The following is a 14,859-nucleotide window of genomic DNA, read 5'->3' as shown; positions in this document are numbered from 1 at the left end:
CATGAGATAGCATTATCTCGTTAATTGAAATCAGCAATCACGAGGCGTACGAACGATGCGAATTCCTTTTTCAAAGTATCTTTGGATTCTCAACATAACTTTAACGATAAGCTGAACTTCAAGATCCTCTAGGATAAGACAAATGTAAGTCAGAAAATAGTCCTAAGTGTGTCATTAATTACATGGTCGCGGTTTCACATCTCAAGGCCTAGTCGCAGCAAAGCTACCAGTGCCAATAATATCACCATCTTCCTCCTTTCCAGATTGAGCACGATTAATACGGAACTGGCTGGTCTGGAACAGGCGAGGCATAGAGGTATCCTCAAAGGAAACTCCCTTGGAAACCATTTTGGCAAGTTCCTTTGCCGCCAACCAAATCACCGGCATACCATGACCGTTGAAACCAGCCAGAATAAACTGACCATCCTTCTGAGGAACATGTCCAATATGAGGGTTTGAGTCATATGAGTAGCCCATGACACCGGTCCAGATCTTGTCAACCTTAGCGCCAGTATCCTCCCATCCGCGATACGTGCGCTGCATATAATTGTCGTAGTAGTCTTTCGCGGAGTCAATCAGGACACTGTCGTCCACATTATCATACCATTGGCTCTTGTGTGGACGGAATACACTAGCAGCACCACCTACGATGATGCTGCCATCTGCTCGAGGGACGAAATACGAAAGCGTGTTGTCTTCCGTTCGGTTGATATAGGAGTTATTGAGGAGGGGCGCAGTGGTTCCCTCGGGGACGGTGATGCGACAGCAAATGCCCTTGCAGGGGACGATGCTCTTAGCGTACTCTGGGAGCAGTCCTGAAACATAGGCGTTATTGGCGTGGATCACATTGCCCGCATGCATCTTGCCTCTAGGTGTCTCCACAATGAAGCCACCTTGTGGGTCCGAGGTTATAGAGGTGACCGGGGTATGTGTTTGTAAGTTGACTCCTGCTACAAGGAGATCTTTGATAAGGTGCATAATGAATTTGAAAGGCCACATGGTGCCGGCAGTGAAGCTTGCACAGGCCTTGGCGCCCTTGACACCGCAGATCTAGGGGGGTGTTAGTTTGCGGTGACATTTTTGAGCTATGGGCAGAAATCACATACCCCTTCGACTTGTTCGCCAGTATAGAAAACTGCATCATCCATGTACTCAAAGTTCGCAGCGACTATCCTATCATAGACGGCCTTGGCTTTCTTGGCAGACTCCTCGTTACACCACACATCGACAGACCGCGCAAGCGTAAAATCACAATCGATCTTTTCCTGCTCGATGACTTTTTTCAAGGCACGAAGGTTGGCAATTTCAAACTCGGCAATTTCTGCTCCAGCTCTATCCCCCGCGCGGTCCATATATGTGGGGATGTGGCCATAGAAATCCGGTCTGCAGTGGCCACCGTTGCGGCCAGTTGCCCCCGAACACGCACCTCGAGCTTCCAAGATCGCGATCGACTTGGACGCGCCTCCATCTTGGACAAGATGGTATGCTGTGCTGACACCTGCATATCCTGCCCCGATGATTACGATATCACTGTGTTCGGGGAGCTGTTCGGTCGATCGGTGGTCACTGAGTTCATGTCGAGTTGTTTGCCAGAAACATTCGCCGGGCGTGTGAGTGGGCAGGCACTTGGATGTACCAGCAGTGGGAGCGGTCATTCCGTTTGAGATAGCCATGGTTAGTGGACGATGCAAGAAGCTCTGGCTGTTTCTTATAGAAGATAGAGTTTATGCCCGTGATCGGACTTGCAGGTCTGATAAGATAAGACCGGGCCGAGATTTCCCGAAAGGGAAACTCACCGGGGGTCCACTGGCCGCCTCCGCAATTGAGGACCATACGCGCCCTCAGCGCCTGAAATGCTTTTTTTTACGTTTTTTCATGCTCGTTTTGGGGCTAAAACTTCATTATCGATCATGCCGGGATGGATCCGGTTCCGTCCACCAACGATAACCCGCCAATTTGCAATAAGCTATCGATAAGCTGTTATAGTTTGGGGTCTGTGCCCGACAGAAAGAGAAGCATGCCTAAAAGTACAAAATTGACGTGGTGGTCTAAACATTGAGTATTGGATTTTTCTTCGACTTGGTTTCTGTTCGTCAAGTATGCCAACTTTCACGATTCATACGCCGGGGAATGACAATGGCATCAATGCCTTAACGCCCTCCGAAAAGAAACTCCACGAGACCGAAATGACAAAATCACACGATGTGGAGAATGCTGCTGGCCAGTTGGAGGAAATCAAAGAGTTCAGGCAGGGTCTGCACCAACGCCATATTCAGATGATTGCTCTCGCTGGCACAGTTGGGACGGGTCTCTTCCTCAGTTCAGGACGAGCAATTGTCAACGCTGGCCCGCTGGGTGCATTCCTTGCATACTCCATCATTGGTCTCACAGTCTCGAGTGTCGTTTGGGGTGTTGGAGAAATGGGTGCCTTGGCCCCTCTCAATGGTGGTGTGATTCGATATGCAGAGATCTTCTGCGATCCGGCTCTAGCATTCGCCAATGGATGGAATCAAGTCTATTCTTACATAGTCTCAATACCCTCCGAAATTGTCGCTGCCGCCGTTATTATCGAGTTCTGGACCACCATCAACAACGCCATTTGGATCACAGTCTTCGGTCTGTTGATGCTTATTACTGCCCTGCTGTTCGTTCGCGTATATGGAGAACTGGAGTTCGGATTTTCAATTTTGAAAATCATGCTCGTGATTGGAATCAACATCATGGCCTTGGTCATTACATGTGGTGGAGGTCCCAGTCACAAGTCCATTGGGTTCGAGTACTGGAAGGCCCCTTATGGACCTATGGTGCAGTACTTAGGGCTACCAGGTGCTCTGGGAAGATTTCTGGGATTCTGGAAAACATTTGACAACGCCCTCTACGCCTATTCTGGAATTGAAAACATCACCGTCGCAGCCGCTGAGACTCGCAATCCTCGCCAGGCGATTCCGATGGCCGCTCGACGGATCTTTATCCGGATCTTGCTCTTCTACGTGATCACCATCTTCATGGTCGGCCTGGTCGTTGCATCGACTGATGACGCTCTGCTCGGCTCAACTGGCACTGCTGCCCAGTCACCGTTTGTGATTGCTGCCCGTGACGCCGGTATCAAAGTTGTGCCGTCAATCATCAACGCAGTCGTTCTCACTTCGGCATGGTCTTCGGGTAACTCGAACATGCTGGGTGGATCTCGTATTCTCTACGGAATGGCAACTCAAGGCCATGCCCCTGCCGTATTCAAGCCCCTCAACCGCTTCGGAATCCCCTACGTCGCCATCTCTATTTACGGTGTCTTCATGGCTCTTGGATATATGACTCTATCCAGCTCAGCCAGCGTTGTCTTTACCTGGCTGCAAGACCTCGTTTCGATTTCCACTCTGGTCAATTGGATCTGCATCTGTGTTGTCTACCTGCGATTCCTCTACGGTTGCAAGAAGCAAGGCATCGATCGCCATACTGAGCTTCCGTGGGCTGCACCCTTCCAACCCTACACGACTTGGGTCTCTTTGATCGTGTTCATTCTTCTCTTCTTCACCGGAGGATTCACTACCTTCATGAATGGCCGTTGGAGCACCGAAACCTTTATCTCCTCCTACTTCAACCTTCCTTTTATCATGATAGTCTATTTCGCCTACAAGTTCTGGATGAAGACCAAGATCATTCCGCTGGCGGACATTCCTATTCGGCCTTTCATTGAAAGTTACCAGAATAACCCCGAGCCGGAGCCCAAGCCGAAGCGTGGCATCAATAAGCTTAATATTTTGTGGTCTTGAATTGCTGCGTTCTTAGCGTTCTGATATCTAGCGAATCGATATTCTTCTGCCCACTTCCAAAACCTTTTACATTGATCTACTACGTAGTGTAAATGATCTTCTCTATTTCACTGCCTAGTAGGACGCATGAGTTTTAGTCATGAGTTTTAGTCACGAGAAGCTTATCCTGTCTATCTCTACAGTTCCTATCGAGTAAAGCCAGTGACTTTAAAACGGACGTCAAGATAGGATATCGTGCTAAATGTAAAGCCGGCAAGACACATAAGTTGCCTATCAGGAAACATCTCTAATTGACCAATGAGGAATCACCGGGCCGGGCCTACCCGAAGGGGAATAGTACGAGCCATGGAACGCCGGTGCGGGGAGTTGCGATTGCGCTTGTCAAGGTTCGATAGGGAAATATCACGAGATTTATCGGGTTGAGAGTCACTATCTTCCCCTCGAAGCCAATTCGTACTCCTTGCAAGATTGCAATCCCTTGACATCAATATCAAGCTCCGAACAAAGCACCCCCAATTGAATCCAACCACAATGACGAACCAGAAGCATGTCGTATTCGACGTGGTCGGTACATGCGTCTCATTTGACGCATTCTACAATTGCATTAACCGCGTCATCGGCGAAAAACTGCTCGCGAAGAACATCACCGCCCACTCCTTCGGCTTCGCCTGGATGACAGCCGCCGAATTGGAATTCACCTTCCTCTCAATCTCGGAGCGCTACCGCCCCTACAAAGAAATCATTACTGCGCTCTTCTACCGATCTCTATACATGTGCGGGATTGAGTCTCCGAGGACTTTTGCGACAGACGCAGAACGCGACCAGTGCGTGCAAGGATATTCCGAACTAGAACTCCGACCTGGCACCAGCGAGTGCTTTGCTAAGCTGAGAGCTGCTGGGTTCACAGTCTGGTGTCTGACGACCGGGGATACAAAGCGCGTTCGGGGCTACTTTGAACGTGCGGGTGTTGATATGCCCCTGGAGAACTTTATTAGCTGTGATACACAGGGATTGGCGAAGCCTGCATTGGCGGCCTACCGACCTGCTCTGGCGAAGTTTGCAGAGGATGACGTGAAGTGGTTCGCGGCTGCGCATATGTGGGATGTGTCGGCTGCGGTCAAGGTTGGGTTCCGGGGCGCGTATTGTACGATTTATGAGCAAGAGTCTTGCGAGGAGATCTTTGATACGAAGATGGAGGTGATGTCGAATACGTTACCTGATATGGCGGACGGGATTGTGGCTGCTTCTAGTTGATTGTATGTAATTGAACATTGTACATATGATTTCAAGTAGGATATAGGGTTGCATAATCGACATAGTTGTGACACTTCATGAGGGCATGTTCTCTTTCGCTTCTTGCCTCTCAACCTGCGCCGTAGTGCGGATTCGTTAGAAAATGCTCCAAGACCTGAGCCTCGGTGTAAGTCGGCCATCCAACCGATGGTGATAGATTTTCGGTGCCGAATATCGACATCTCAATCATAGGATCAAAGGAATTGAACAGGTCACTGCTCGCTTCAGGCATGCAGTCCAGTTGATTTCCAAAAGCAGCAACATCGCCAGTTGGCAAGGCTGCCGCTGATGCATGACTAGTTGAAGCATTCGGAGCCGATCCAGAGCAACCAATTTTTCCTTTCTCTGCCAGATATGCACCCCAGCTCTTGAAAGCTTCGTAATCGGACATTGAATCTCGCTGGGGCTCGCTCGGGCGCACTTTTTGCGCTCCAGTATGCAGCCGGGCGAGAGCACGCTCAAGCGACTCGATTAACGAAACCTCCGACCGAGCAGATTCGCCAGCAGCAGACATTTCTCGGATCATATCCAAGCCTTCATATAAGGACTTACGGAATTGTTCCGAAAAGTTCTGAATTGAGTAGGCAATCAACACGAGAAGCGAGGCCCGGCACGAACTGTACTCGATGTACGAGGCTCGTGCCAGACCGAGCCCGCTATCTCGCAGTACCCTACAGATATCAAGAGCTTCGGTTGCTGCTCGAATGCAGTCAGTGATCAGATCATTTCGACCTAGTGTGGAATTCTGGGATCCATCGGTCAACCGGGATTGACCGTCGAATGCCTCCGAGTGGGCGGGTGAGTTTGTGTTGGAGTGTGTGGTTTCTTGTTTGAGGAGGAATGGTCTACCGAAAAACATTCGCACTAGACAATACTCCAGCTTTAGGTGCATTGCTGAGCGAATATGTTCGGGCTGCTGCGCTTGGACGGCCACGACCTCATTCGGAAGGGAATCCCACCAGTTTGTCAGAGCGTCTTTTGTTGTTAACAGGCGTGAGACAATCTTTGATATCTCCTGCTTTTGGCAATTCCGTAGGAGGTTGCTGTTGCTATTAGTAACGAAGTGCTTGAAGGAAATGGCGATGAATAGCTCACATTTCATGGAAGGTGTCTTCGAGGAAATGAACCAGTTGAATTGAGATCTCTGCTCGTGTTATGCTTCCTGGACAATCTTGTGGCTGAACACTTGCTTGATAGAGAGGAATGTTGGCATCCACATCCGATCGAAGTACCGAAAGAGGTCTTCCATGAAAGAGAGATATCTTCCTGCATGAATATGAGCCAAAGCCATGAATATGATATCAATGCTAAAATTAAATCAAATACCTCTCTAGTACATAGGCTGTCCACCAGACCCGATTTCGAGTTTCAATCATGGAGCGCGAAAAGGCCTCATTCTTGCATTTCCGATGCATACCGTTCTGCATTCCAAGACGCATGGCAAGGTTAATGTATATGAACCCAAGCCCAGAAGCGTCGATGGGAAGTGCATAATAGCCAAACAATAAACAAGCCTGTACACTTTCGAGTGAGGCTATTTCGATGATTTCCGGTAGCAGACGGATTGCCTGTTGATAGAACGTGGTGCCAACATCATCCTCCGAGAATGTTGAACCTGATGCGCTTGTTGGCGCTTGGCTGAGAGATTCAAGATGAGCGTATTGTGTTCCAATTGCAAGCACCGATAAAATAATTGCCACTGTGACTTCCGCACCCTTATGAGAAAAGTTTTCTGGGTTATTGTATAGTAGGTCGAGTTTTGAAAGAATCCATGACTGCTGTACCAAGAAGTAGTGGGTTTCTGAGTACTTGAAGAATATTTTCACTAGAAAATTGGCAATGTGTCGAGGAGGACAAGATGCGATTGCCGCTGATAGATGGCTATTTGATGGACGTAAGTGATGGGCGCGTGGAAAGTCCGAAGAATGATCAGGATCCTGTAGTTTGATCTTTGTTAGCCTAGCAACTTGCATGTTGACTGTAATGGTAATACATACTCGCGTATCTGGTTCTCTGATTTGGCTTTGTATATGACTTTTGATGCGCATCGAGAAATTCCAATATGAGAATTCTCCGGAAAAGTCTGACGATCATTAGTCTGCGTCCAGGCTTAGATTAAAATTGAAGAACGAACGAGTTGTGTTATCCCCCACCGGCTCCATTGTACAAGCCTCGTCGTCCATTCTCAGACCCTCATCATCTTGGGGATCAGAGGGATTTCCACCTTTATCATGGTAATCGGCGTCGAGTGCGTCCGCCAATTTCCCCAGACTCTTGGTATCCAAGGATATTCCTTCTATCACGCGTTTTAAAATACGTTCCATGTACTTTGTGCGCTCAATCAATTCCGGGAAATCAGATCTGACCACTTTGTCTCTTCTGCATGTTAGATAGGCCCGCTCGTAGCAGGAGCTGGCTTCTTACCTCGGAATGTAAGGACGGAACTCTCGATTCCTCGGCACTAAGCCTTTGAATGCACATACTCTCTGAAAATGAGAACATCTCCTGCAAGGGGCTCCACCTTCACACTTCTCCTTTAGTCTTCGACACTCATCGCACCTGTGATATGTCAGACAGGCCCATTAACGAGATATGCATCACTTACGCTCGTGCTGCACGCTTGCGGTTTTCTGTTGGCATATCGAGCTTTTTACGCAAGAAACCAAAATAACAAAGAACCTCGGAAGCAGGTGTGAAATGCAGACTACATCAACTGTGGGGTCAACCCCGTGACGCGGAGAAGATAAGAAAGCAGCCAATCAACGCCGCGGATATAATACTGAGGGGGGATAGGCAAACAGGTTGATAACAAGGAGACGTTCCCGTAGGAGAGACTGGCAGACCTTAGAAAGTCTGGACAATGGGCAATCATCACACTAGGAACTAAATACAAGGCGATACTGATACTACCCGTGGACCTGTCGGAAGGGTCCGATAGCCGAGTGGTTCACATTACTAGTACATCAGATAAAAGTATTGGTAGTCTATTTATGCTCCTAGTAGCACTCAAGGCTTAAGTTATATGCAAAGCTTGTGAGTGTTAGCTTGACACCAACGAACCAGCCGATAGCTCACTGGTTAGACCCGGTTGCTAGATAAGCAACATGTATAACGAATTGATAAGCTACCTTGTTCTCTGTAAAGGTCTCAATCCGATTGAATGGAATTTATCGTAGTCCAAGGCCAGCCATGATTTCAAAGAGCTCAATTCTGACATACGTTATGATCCAGGCGTGCCAACTTGTGGCATTGCGCAAAAGGCCAATTGCCCGGCATTGGAACATTTCAGGGGCTTGATAATTGTGTCCGAGATTCTATAATGTCGTGAAACTGAGTGAGTCATTCGAGGAGCTATTTCGAGCCATCAAGGCGTAGGTAAATAGATACAAGACTTATGGAAATATCAGGGTTGTGGGAGTGCTTTATTGCGCCCGAGATCCTTGATTTTTGCTGTTCTCCCCAGCCAACCCTCAGTTTTAGTATCTTTAAACTATACCATTGACCATCTACTTGTTTCGCAATCAACCTCGAATCATCCAACTTGAAGTCATCTCGCAATGAGTCAGTCGGGCTCCGAGACGGGGTTAGCAAAGTATTCCGACCAATCAGAACCTTCCGCTTCATCCTGGTATCCGCTTCCTCGACTACATCTTCGCCTTCGCATGTTTTCCCCTTCTCTTTTTTTTTCATCTCTTCAATTGATTCATCCAAGACATTTTCAACATGGATACGCTCCCCGAACAACCAGTCTACGCAATTGTCCCTTCACAGGGACCCTCAATTGAAAGCGATCGACTCCGCCTTCGGCCAGTCACTGATGCTGATGCCCCTGCGCTATATGCAGTTCGCTCCCGGTGGGAAGTTGCGCAGATGAAGTATGTCCTCGTTATATCTGAGACCTCAATTTAATAGAAAACTTCATACTGACCCAAGTAGCCATCCTAAAATACCTTTCAAATCCGTCGAAGAAACTCGTGAATGGATGTCAACGAAAGTCTTCACGGAGGGTCCATCTGATGTGCTTGGCCGCTCATTCAACTATGCTATTCTGGATAAATCTATCCCAGAGTCACAGGAGCAAGTCATTGGCTCTGTGAGTATCAATGCCGTATATCCATTCCCTGAGATTGGATATGCGCTGCTCCCTGAGGCTTGGGGAAAGGGCTATATGACAGAAGCACTGAACTTGTTGTTGAAAATGTGGTGGGATCTTCCAAGGAGAACCATTGAAGGAAGTCAGCCACCAGGGGAGAAGGAAAAGGTTTTCGCTCTTTGCGAAGTGCAGAATGTTGGAAGCTCCGGGGTGCTGAAAAAGTGTGGGTTCAAGTTCATCAGTGATTATCGACATGAACAGGATGAACTTATTGTTTGGGGGTTGGAAAAGCCTTCGATTTCAAATTGAAACTAAGCCAGAATAAATTTGATAATAAGATGAGCGACGATGCCTAAAAATATCCAAGTCCCGCTACGTGATAAATTTGCCAACTGGGAAAAATGTTCTTTATTGTTGATAAAGGTCATTAGCATTTGTACATATTATACGATGACATTCTGCATTAAAGTCCAAGATTCATCCCTCTCTTTCTATCTACCATCCTCGATTTCTAGCGCGAGCATGATACGCTTACACGCTTGCCTTGACTGCATCCAGAATCACATCGGCTGCCTTTTCGGCCACCATGTAAGTTGATACAGCGGTGAAAGTTCCTGGAATACGAGGATACACTGATGCATCGACAACCCGAAGTCCGGTGACACCCCGCACGTTGAAGTTCGAATCAAGAACAGCCATAGGGTCACTGTCCGTTCCGATCGGACATGTACACGACGCATGGTGACCCCACGCGGTGTTCTTGATGTAGTCATGAATTTCCTCATCAGTCTGAACATCGTCACCAGGAAGAACCTCAGACACCTCGACCAGTTGACGATCAAAGGCACCGCGAGCAACGCCGATAGCCTCAGTGATTGCCTGCAAGTCCTTTTCATAATCTCCACTTCCGGTATCGAACGAGTTGAAGACGATTTCAGGCATATCAAGGGGGTCAGCCGAGCGCAGAGTCACGGAGCCGGCTTGGTTGCGAGGGTGTGCCTTGAGAACGGCCCAAGAGAACCAATCGTGACGCTCAGTAATGTTAATGCTATACCCTGGGAAATAGCCGCGGAAGTTGACTGGTCCGCCGAACACGAAGACGTCGTAGCTGTCGTCGGCCGTGACAGAGCTCTTGTAGAACATCGCGGCTGCGAATCCGTCGGACGAATAGACGCCACGACCACCTAGTCCGTCCTTTTCCCAGCGCTCTAGACATGGATCACTGCCCTGATCAAAGGTGCAGCCATTAAGTGCGGTCCAGTTGTTGGGAATATGACCCTGTACAGCAGTCTCATAGTGATCCTGGAGATTGGTACCGACACCAGGAAGGTCGGAGATCACTTTGATTCCAAATTTGCGAAGTTCGTCTGCCGGTCCCACGCCACTAAGCTTCAGAATCTGAGGGGAGTTGTAGGTGCCGCCAGCAACGATGACTTCGCGTGAGGCTTTGACAGAGCCTGCAGTACCGCTTCCAGCACTGTTAGAGCGCGGACTAGCCCGATATAGGTATTTACCGTCCAGGAATTCCACACCCGAGGCCCGTGGCGGACTAACAGACTCGTCAAAAGTTACCTTGGTAACGTAGCAGTTGGTGCGAACATCGAGGGGGTATCTCTGAGACCCGTCTCTATTAGTGGCATCACGAACCGCAGTGATGAACTCGCGCGGACCATTGCGAGAATTGCCATCGGAGGAAATCGGAATTTGATAGTATCCAGGAAGAGTGTCACGCAGCTTAGAGTCGGCGTTTGCATCACCGAGAAGCAGTGTACCTAAGTTGAAAACGGTGTTTGTCACATTGCCCAAAGAGAACGCTCCTCCTAGTAGCAGGCTCAGAAGCTCGGGATCTTCCAATACAATACTCAGAGGTGCAGTTTCAGTTCCTAACCATCCGTCATAGCCGTGGCCCTTCGCCAACGGCAGAAGATACTTGTTCTTCTCCATGCGCTCGAAATATTTGCGCATGTTATCAGGAGACCATGAACTATCCCCGGTAAGTGTGGCGAGGTATTCGAAGTCGGATTCATGCGGATAGACGGTGACCATCGCATTGTGGGCAGTGCAGCCTCCAAGAGTGCCCGTACGAGGATATAATGTCCCCTTCATGATTGATCCCTCTGGCGGATTCAGTCCGGTATACTCGCCGCCATCAGGAGTCTCATATGTGGTCTTGTAGTCCAAAGCTTGTCGATCGTCGTCTGCATAGTGCCGCACAAAGAAGTTCCACGCCATGGCTTCATCTTCCGATGCCTTGGCAGAGAAGGCTGGCACTGTGTAATTCACGTTGGTACCCTGGTCATCACCAGCTTCAATCAATAGCGTCTTGTGACCGGCAAGCGCAAGTCGAGCTGCCAGCGGGCCTCCGCCGGCCCCTGAGCCGACGACGATATATTCGTAGCCTGTCAGCTCGACAGCCTTGACGAGACCTATAGAGGCTGCCGCCAGTCCAAGCAGTCGATTGATATACATGACTTATGAGATCCTGGAGTAGAGAGTTGAAAAACCGAAGATCTCACTTGGCCCTTTCTCCACCTGGAGCTTGTCTGCTGTATATAACTCGCAGCATCTGCATCAGGGGCGCATGATTAGCTCACTGCAGATCCATGCTCAAACCTGACCTGAAGAATCCGAAGCGAGATTGAGTTTCGACGGTCGGAATGCTCTTTGGAAGTCTTATTGGTAGCTTCGAGCAAGCCCCACTGCGCAATGTATGCAGGAACCGAGGTGTTCGAATAATGACATTGCAAACCTGGCGATCGCACCATTTTGAGACACGTGGGAATCGATAATTTAATGGCTGTGAGAAACTTCAACAGGGATCGGCTTGAAATTACCGGAACAAGGGAATTATTGAAAACTATTCGCGGGGTCATAGCATGGATACGAGGATGAGTGGATCATAGCGCTAAAATCTCTTCCAGAATCCCGCGTGAAAATTGGACATGGTATGGAAGCAAGACTTATACTAGTTGTGGTTATTCAGATCACATGGAAAATTCGATCTTGCAGTGGACATTGAGCGTGTAAACGGCCTGTGAATTGGCGTATCGAGGCAGTTGCTTTTGTTGGTTGAGTGCCCTGACACGCTGTTTTGTTGCCTCTGTGGCCACTAGTCAGATTTTAGCGCTTTCGAGTATTGTATTTTACATCCCATTTTACCCTTCACATAGTATCAAATCTGGTTTGTTTTATTAAATCGAATAAATCATCAATCCTCGCCTAGCAGCCTGATTTCCTGCGAGATATTAGGTACGCTATCGTCATAGAGAGATTAAAAGTTGGCCATGGTGCCTTCAACAACCCTTTTGTTCTAGTTTCTCCGAGTGGGCTCATAGTAGGCTCATAGCAAGCACATCATTCAAATCCCAACAACTGGAGACAGGGGTTGCACGTTTGGTTGCAGATAATAATATTGAATACTTCCACGCTTGTCTGCTAATATCAACGATGGCATTCTATAACAACTAACGGTGTGCACGCGACAATACAGACAAAAAGAATGCAGAAGTTGAATGAAAGATCAAGCAGCTAAGACGCATAGGGCCTAGTACTGTGTGGATTTCCTTATACACACGATCCATCGACCCAGGGTTCTGGACAAGGTGCCAAAAGAGAAGAATGAGTGTCCCCGACGTGGAATGGGATCCTGCTACCTTAGGAGCTGTTTAGCCATACCTTCCGATCTCCATAGAAAACACAGAACGGCAAACGCCTCTGAATTAATCTCCTGCCCAGTGAGTTTAGACCCACTATGTGGAACAATGGCCTCTACAAGGCTTTTCTGAACATCTGGTTTATCAGACCGGTTGTTGATTTTGAATCTCACACTCGCCACGGACTCGTTTGAGGTTGTTTCAGCTCTTCATTAGTCGGTGCGTCCAGGGTACGGGCGAAATTCTAGAGAGCATCTTCCAAAAATATTGCAGTGGTATTTCATCAATAACGCAAGATAAGAGTAAATGGTCGTTTATCATATGGAGTTACACAGTATGAACTTCAAATTGGCTGTCGAATGGTTTGCTGAAAGCTACCTCACCAAGGATGGAAAAGTTGTTTCTAGCGTTGAAAGCGGTTCTTTTCGGCGTCAATTCCCTAGATTCTCATATTATAGACATAAGATTTGACACGTCTCAGCCACTGACCTCTGCTATACCTGTCAAAGTTAAATATCATGACAGCTCACAACTAATCGATCAATTTCTAATCTATCGAACACATAACTCCTGTTCTTTGAAATTTTGGATGGCATGCAATAAGTCCCACGAAAACAAAATAACGCCTTGAAATGGTACTCAAACCCCAGAGGAACACATCTATGAAAGATCCTTGCGCCTAAAATCTGCAAAGAAAAAGAGCGTAAATCAAGACTATCAGTTAAAATAGAGGCGATCACAGTCCAATGTTCGTATGATTCGTGCTTTCCAGTCTGATCGGAGTCAAAACATTCCCAGAAGCCAGAGGACCACACCATCCGTAGTGATCGCAACGACATTGTTCGTAAGCAGGACATCTGAAAGTGATTAGTATACCATTGATCTCCCGCCTGGGCTCCTGGAAGAAGAACCACTTACTCAATTGCATCCATGCCAAAGACCACATGCCATAAGCTTTCAAAAACCCATCCAACGGCATAACTATCTATCAACTGCGCACTTGCCCCGTCCACCCAGTTCATCATATGAACATACTCGCTCTTCGGCCGTTGCTGGATCTGTTTGCGACTGACCGCGAACTGGGCACAACACGGAGCTCCAATATAATCCGGAACTACGACTTTCATTCCAAAGAGCTCCCGATATATTTGCGCAAAGTGTGCACGGGCATCGCCAGCTTCGATATCGGCTTGGGAGGGATGGTTTGGCGCAACATGCGTCGGACAACCTGGGCTGTGCATGCAACGCAGATTCAAATATCCCTTAGCTTCTATAGCTTCATGGCGTAAGTTTTGCAGTATGACACTTGTATCAGGCCCGAATAAATCATTGTGTCGTTGTTGCGCGCCTGCGTGGATGAAAATTGAATATGGGGGTAGGTTGTCATAATAGTCGATCACGTAGGAGAGGTACGCGGAGACTTCGCGACCGCGATGAGAATGTGCAAGATGGAGGTCCAGCTCGGGCTTTTTGTCCATGGAATACATAAATGCAGTGGTGTCGTTGCTGACAATCATATTCTTGTCAGCGTTATTCAGGAACGAGTCATGGTTGTTGCGTACTGTTCCTGGAGATAGCTCCAAAGCCATCTCACATCGTCTGAGCGAATTTTTGGTATAACTACACCCACAGTCGTAGAATGGGCGTTATAGTTCTTGGTGCTCTGGACCAGCTCGAATTGCGCTTTCCTTAGCTCTACGTCATCGGCCGATTCTAGTATCCTGATCAGCGTCCTATACATTACTTCGCAGCAATCTTGAAACAGCTACCGCGGGGGACAAACCAGTGGAATGGTGGCGAAAGCCTACTATTAAGAGAAACACGATCACAAGAAGTAGGCATGCCGTTGTATAAGGCTGGTGCCTAACCCTTGAGGCTAAAGATTGCCCGATAGGCCTCCGAAATTCATGACCTCGAGCCCTGTCTCTGTTTCGATCGAAAATTCCACATTTCATGTTGAACATTTCTAGCACAACAGGCCGAATGGAGGGAAGAATCAGGACAAAGAAAAAAAAATCATTTCTGACTTGTCTTTGGCAGCTTCCATTAA

General features: G+C 48.0%; 7 protein-coding genes across 7 annotated transcripts; 3 read left to right on the top strand and 4 right to left on the bottom strand.

The window, feature by feature from the left end:
* Positions 1 to 201: 201 nt before the first annotated feature.
* Positions 202 to 1,673, bottom strand: N7511_004858 (NAD(P)/FAD-dependent oxidoreductase; the record flags this gene model as incomplete). The annotated part of the gene is made up of 2 exons (XM_057127283.1): positions 202 to 1,050; positions 1,107 to 1,673. 2 exons carry the CDS (start codon positions 1,671 to 1,673, stop codon positions 202 to 204), a joined length of 1,416 nt encoding a protein of 471 aa, XP_056986173.1.
* Positions 1,674 to 2,099: 426 nt separating this feature from the next.
* N7511_004857 (aromatic amino acid and leucine permease) lies at positions 2,100 to 3,770 on the top strand (the record flags this gene model as incomplete). Its single annotated transcript, XM_057127282.1, has 1 exon — positions 2,100 to 3,770. The coding sequence occupies one exon, from the start codon at positions 2,100 to 2,102 to the stop codon at positions 3,768 to 3,770; it is 1,671 nt and encodes a 556-aa protein (XP_056986172.1).
* A 531-nt stretch (positions 3,771 to 4,301) lies between these two features.
* Positions 4,302 to 5,024, top strand: N7511_004856 (putative 2-haloalkanoic acid dehalogenase; the record flags this gene model as incomplete). Its single annotated transcript, XM_057127281.1, has 1 exon — positions 4,302 to 5,024. One exon carries the CDS (start codon positions 4,302 to 4,304, stop codon positions 5,022 to 5,024), a length of 723 nt encoding a protein of 240 aa, XP_056986171.1.
* Positions 5,025 to 5,133: 109 nt separating this feature from the next.
* Positions 5,134 to 7,703, bottom strand: N7511_004855 (transcription factor domain-containing protein; the record flags this gene model as incomplete). Its single annotated transcript, XM_057127280.1, has 6 exons — positions 5,134 to 6,106; positions 6,159 to 6,329; positions 6,390 to 7,146; positions 7,198 to 7,442; positions 7,488 to 7,547; positions 7,669 to 7,703. The coding sequence occupies 6 exons, from the start codon at positions 7,701 to 7,703 to the stop codon at positions 5,134 to 5,136; spliced, it is 2,241 nt and encodes a 746-aa protein (XP_056986170.1).
* Positions 7,704 to 8,786: 1,083 nt separating this feature from the next.
* On the top strand, positions 8,787 to 9,465 carry N7511_004854 (GNAT family N-acetyltransferase; the record flags this gene model as incomplete). Its single annotated transcript, XM_057127279.1, has 2 exons — positions 8,787 to 8,938; positions 9,000 to 9,465. 2 exons carry the CDS (start codon positions 8,787 to 8,789, stop codon positions 9,463 to 9,465), a joined length of 618 nt encoding a protein of 205 aa, XP_056986169.1.
* Positions 9,466 to 9,687: 222 nt separating this feature from the next.
* Positions 9,688 to 11,625, bottom strand: N7511_004853 (GMC family oxidoreductase; the record flags this gene model as incomplete). The annotated part of the gene is made up of 1 exon (XM_057127278.1): positions 9,688 to 11,625. One exon carries the CDS (start codon positions 11,623 to 11,625, stop codon positions 9,688 to 9,690), a length of 1,938 nt encoding a protein of 645 aa, XP_056986168.1.
* Positions 11,626 to 13,723: 2,098 nt separating this feature from the next.
* N7511_004852 (DUF3431 domain-containing protein) lies at positions 13,724 to 14,398 on the bottom strand (the record flags this gene model as incomplete). The annotated part of the gene is made up of 1 exon (XM_057127277.1): positions 13,724 to 14,398. The coding sequence occupies one exon, from the start codon at positions 14,396 to 14,398 to the stop codon at positions 13,724 to 13,726; it is 675 nt and encodes a 224-aa protein (XP_056986167.1).
* Between the last annotated feature and the right edge of the window lie 461 nt (positions 14,399 to 14,859).

This window comes from Penicillium nucicola (assembly GCF_028828085.1).
Source record: "Penicillium nucicola strain IBT 29836 chromosome Unknown utg000003l, whole genome shotgun sequence".
Classification (NCBI taxonomy): Eukaryota; Fungi; Ascomycota; class Eurotiomycetes; order Eurotiales; family Aspergillaceae; genus Penicillium; species Penicillium nucicola.
The sequence above is the reverse complement of the archived record's forward strand: the minus strand, read 5'-3'. Positions and strand labels throughout refer to the sequence as shown.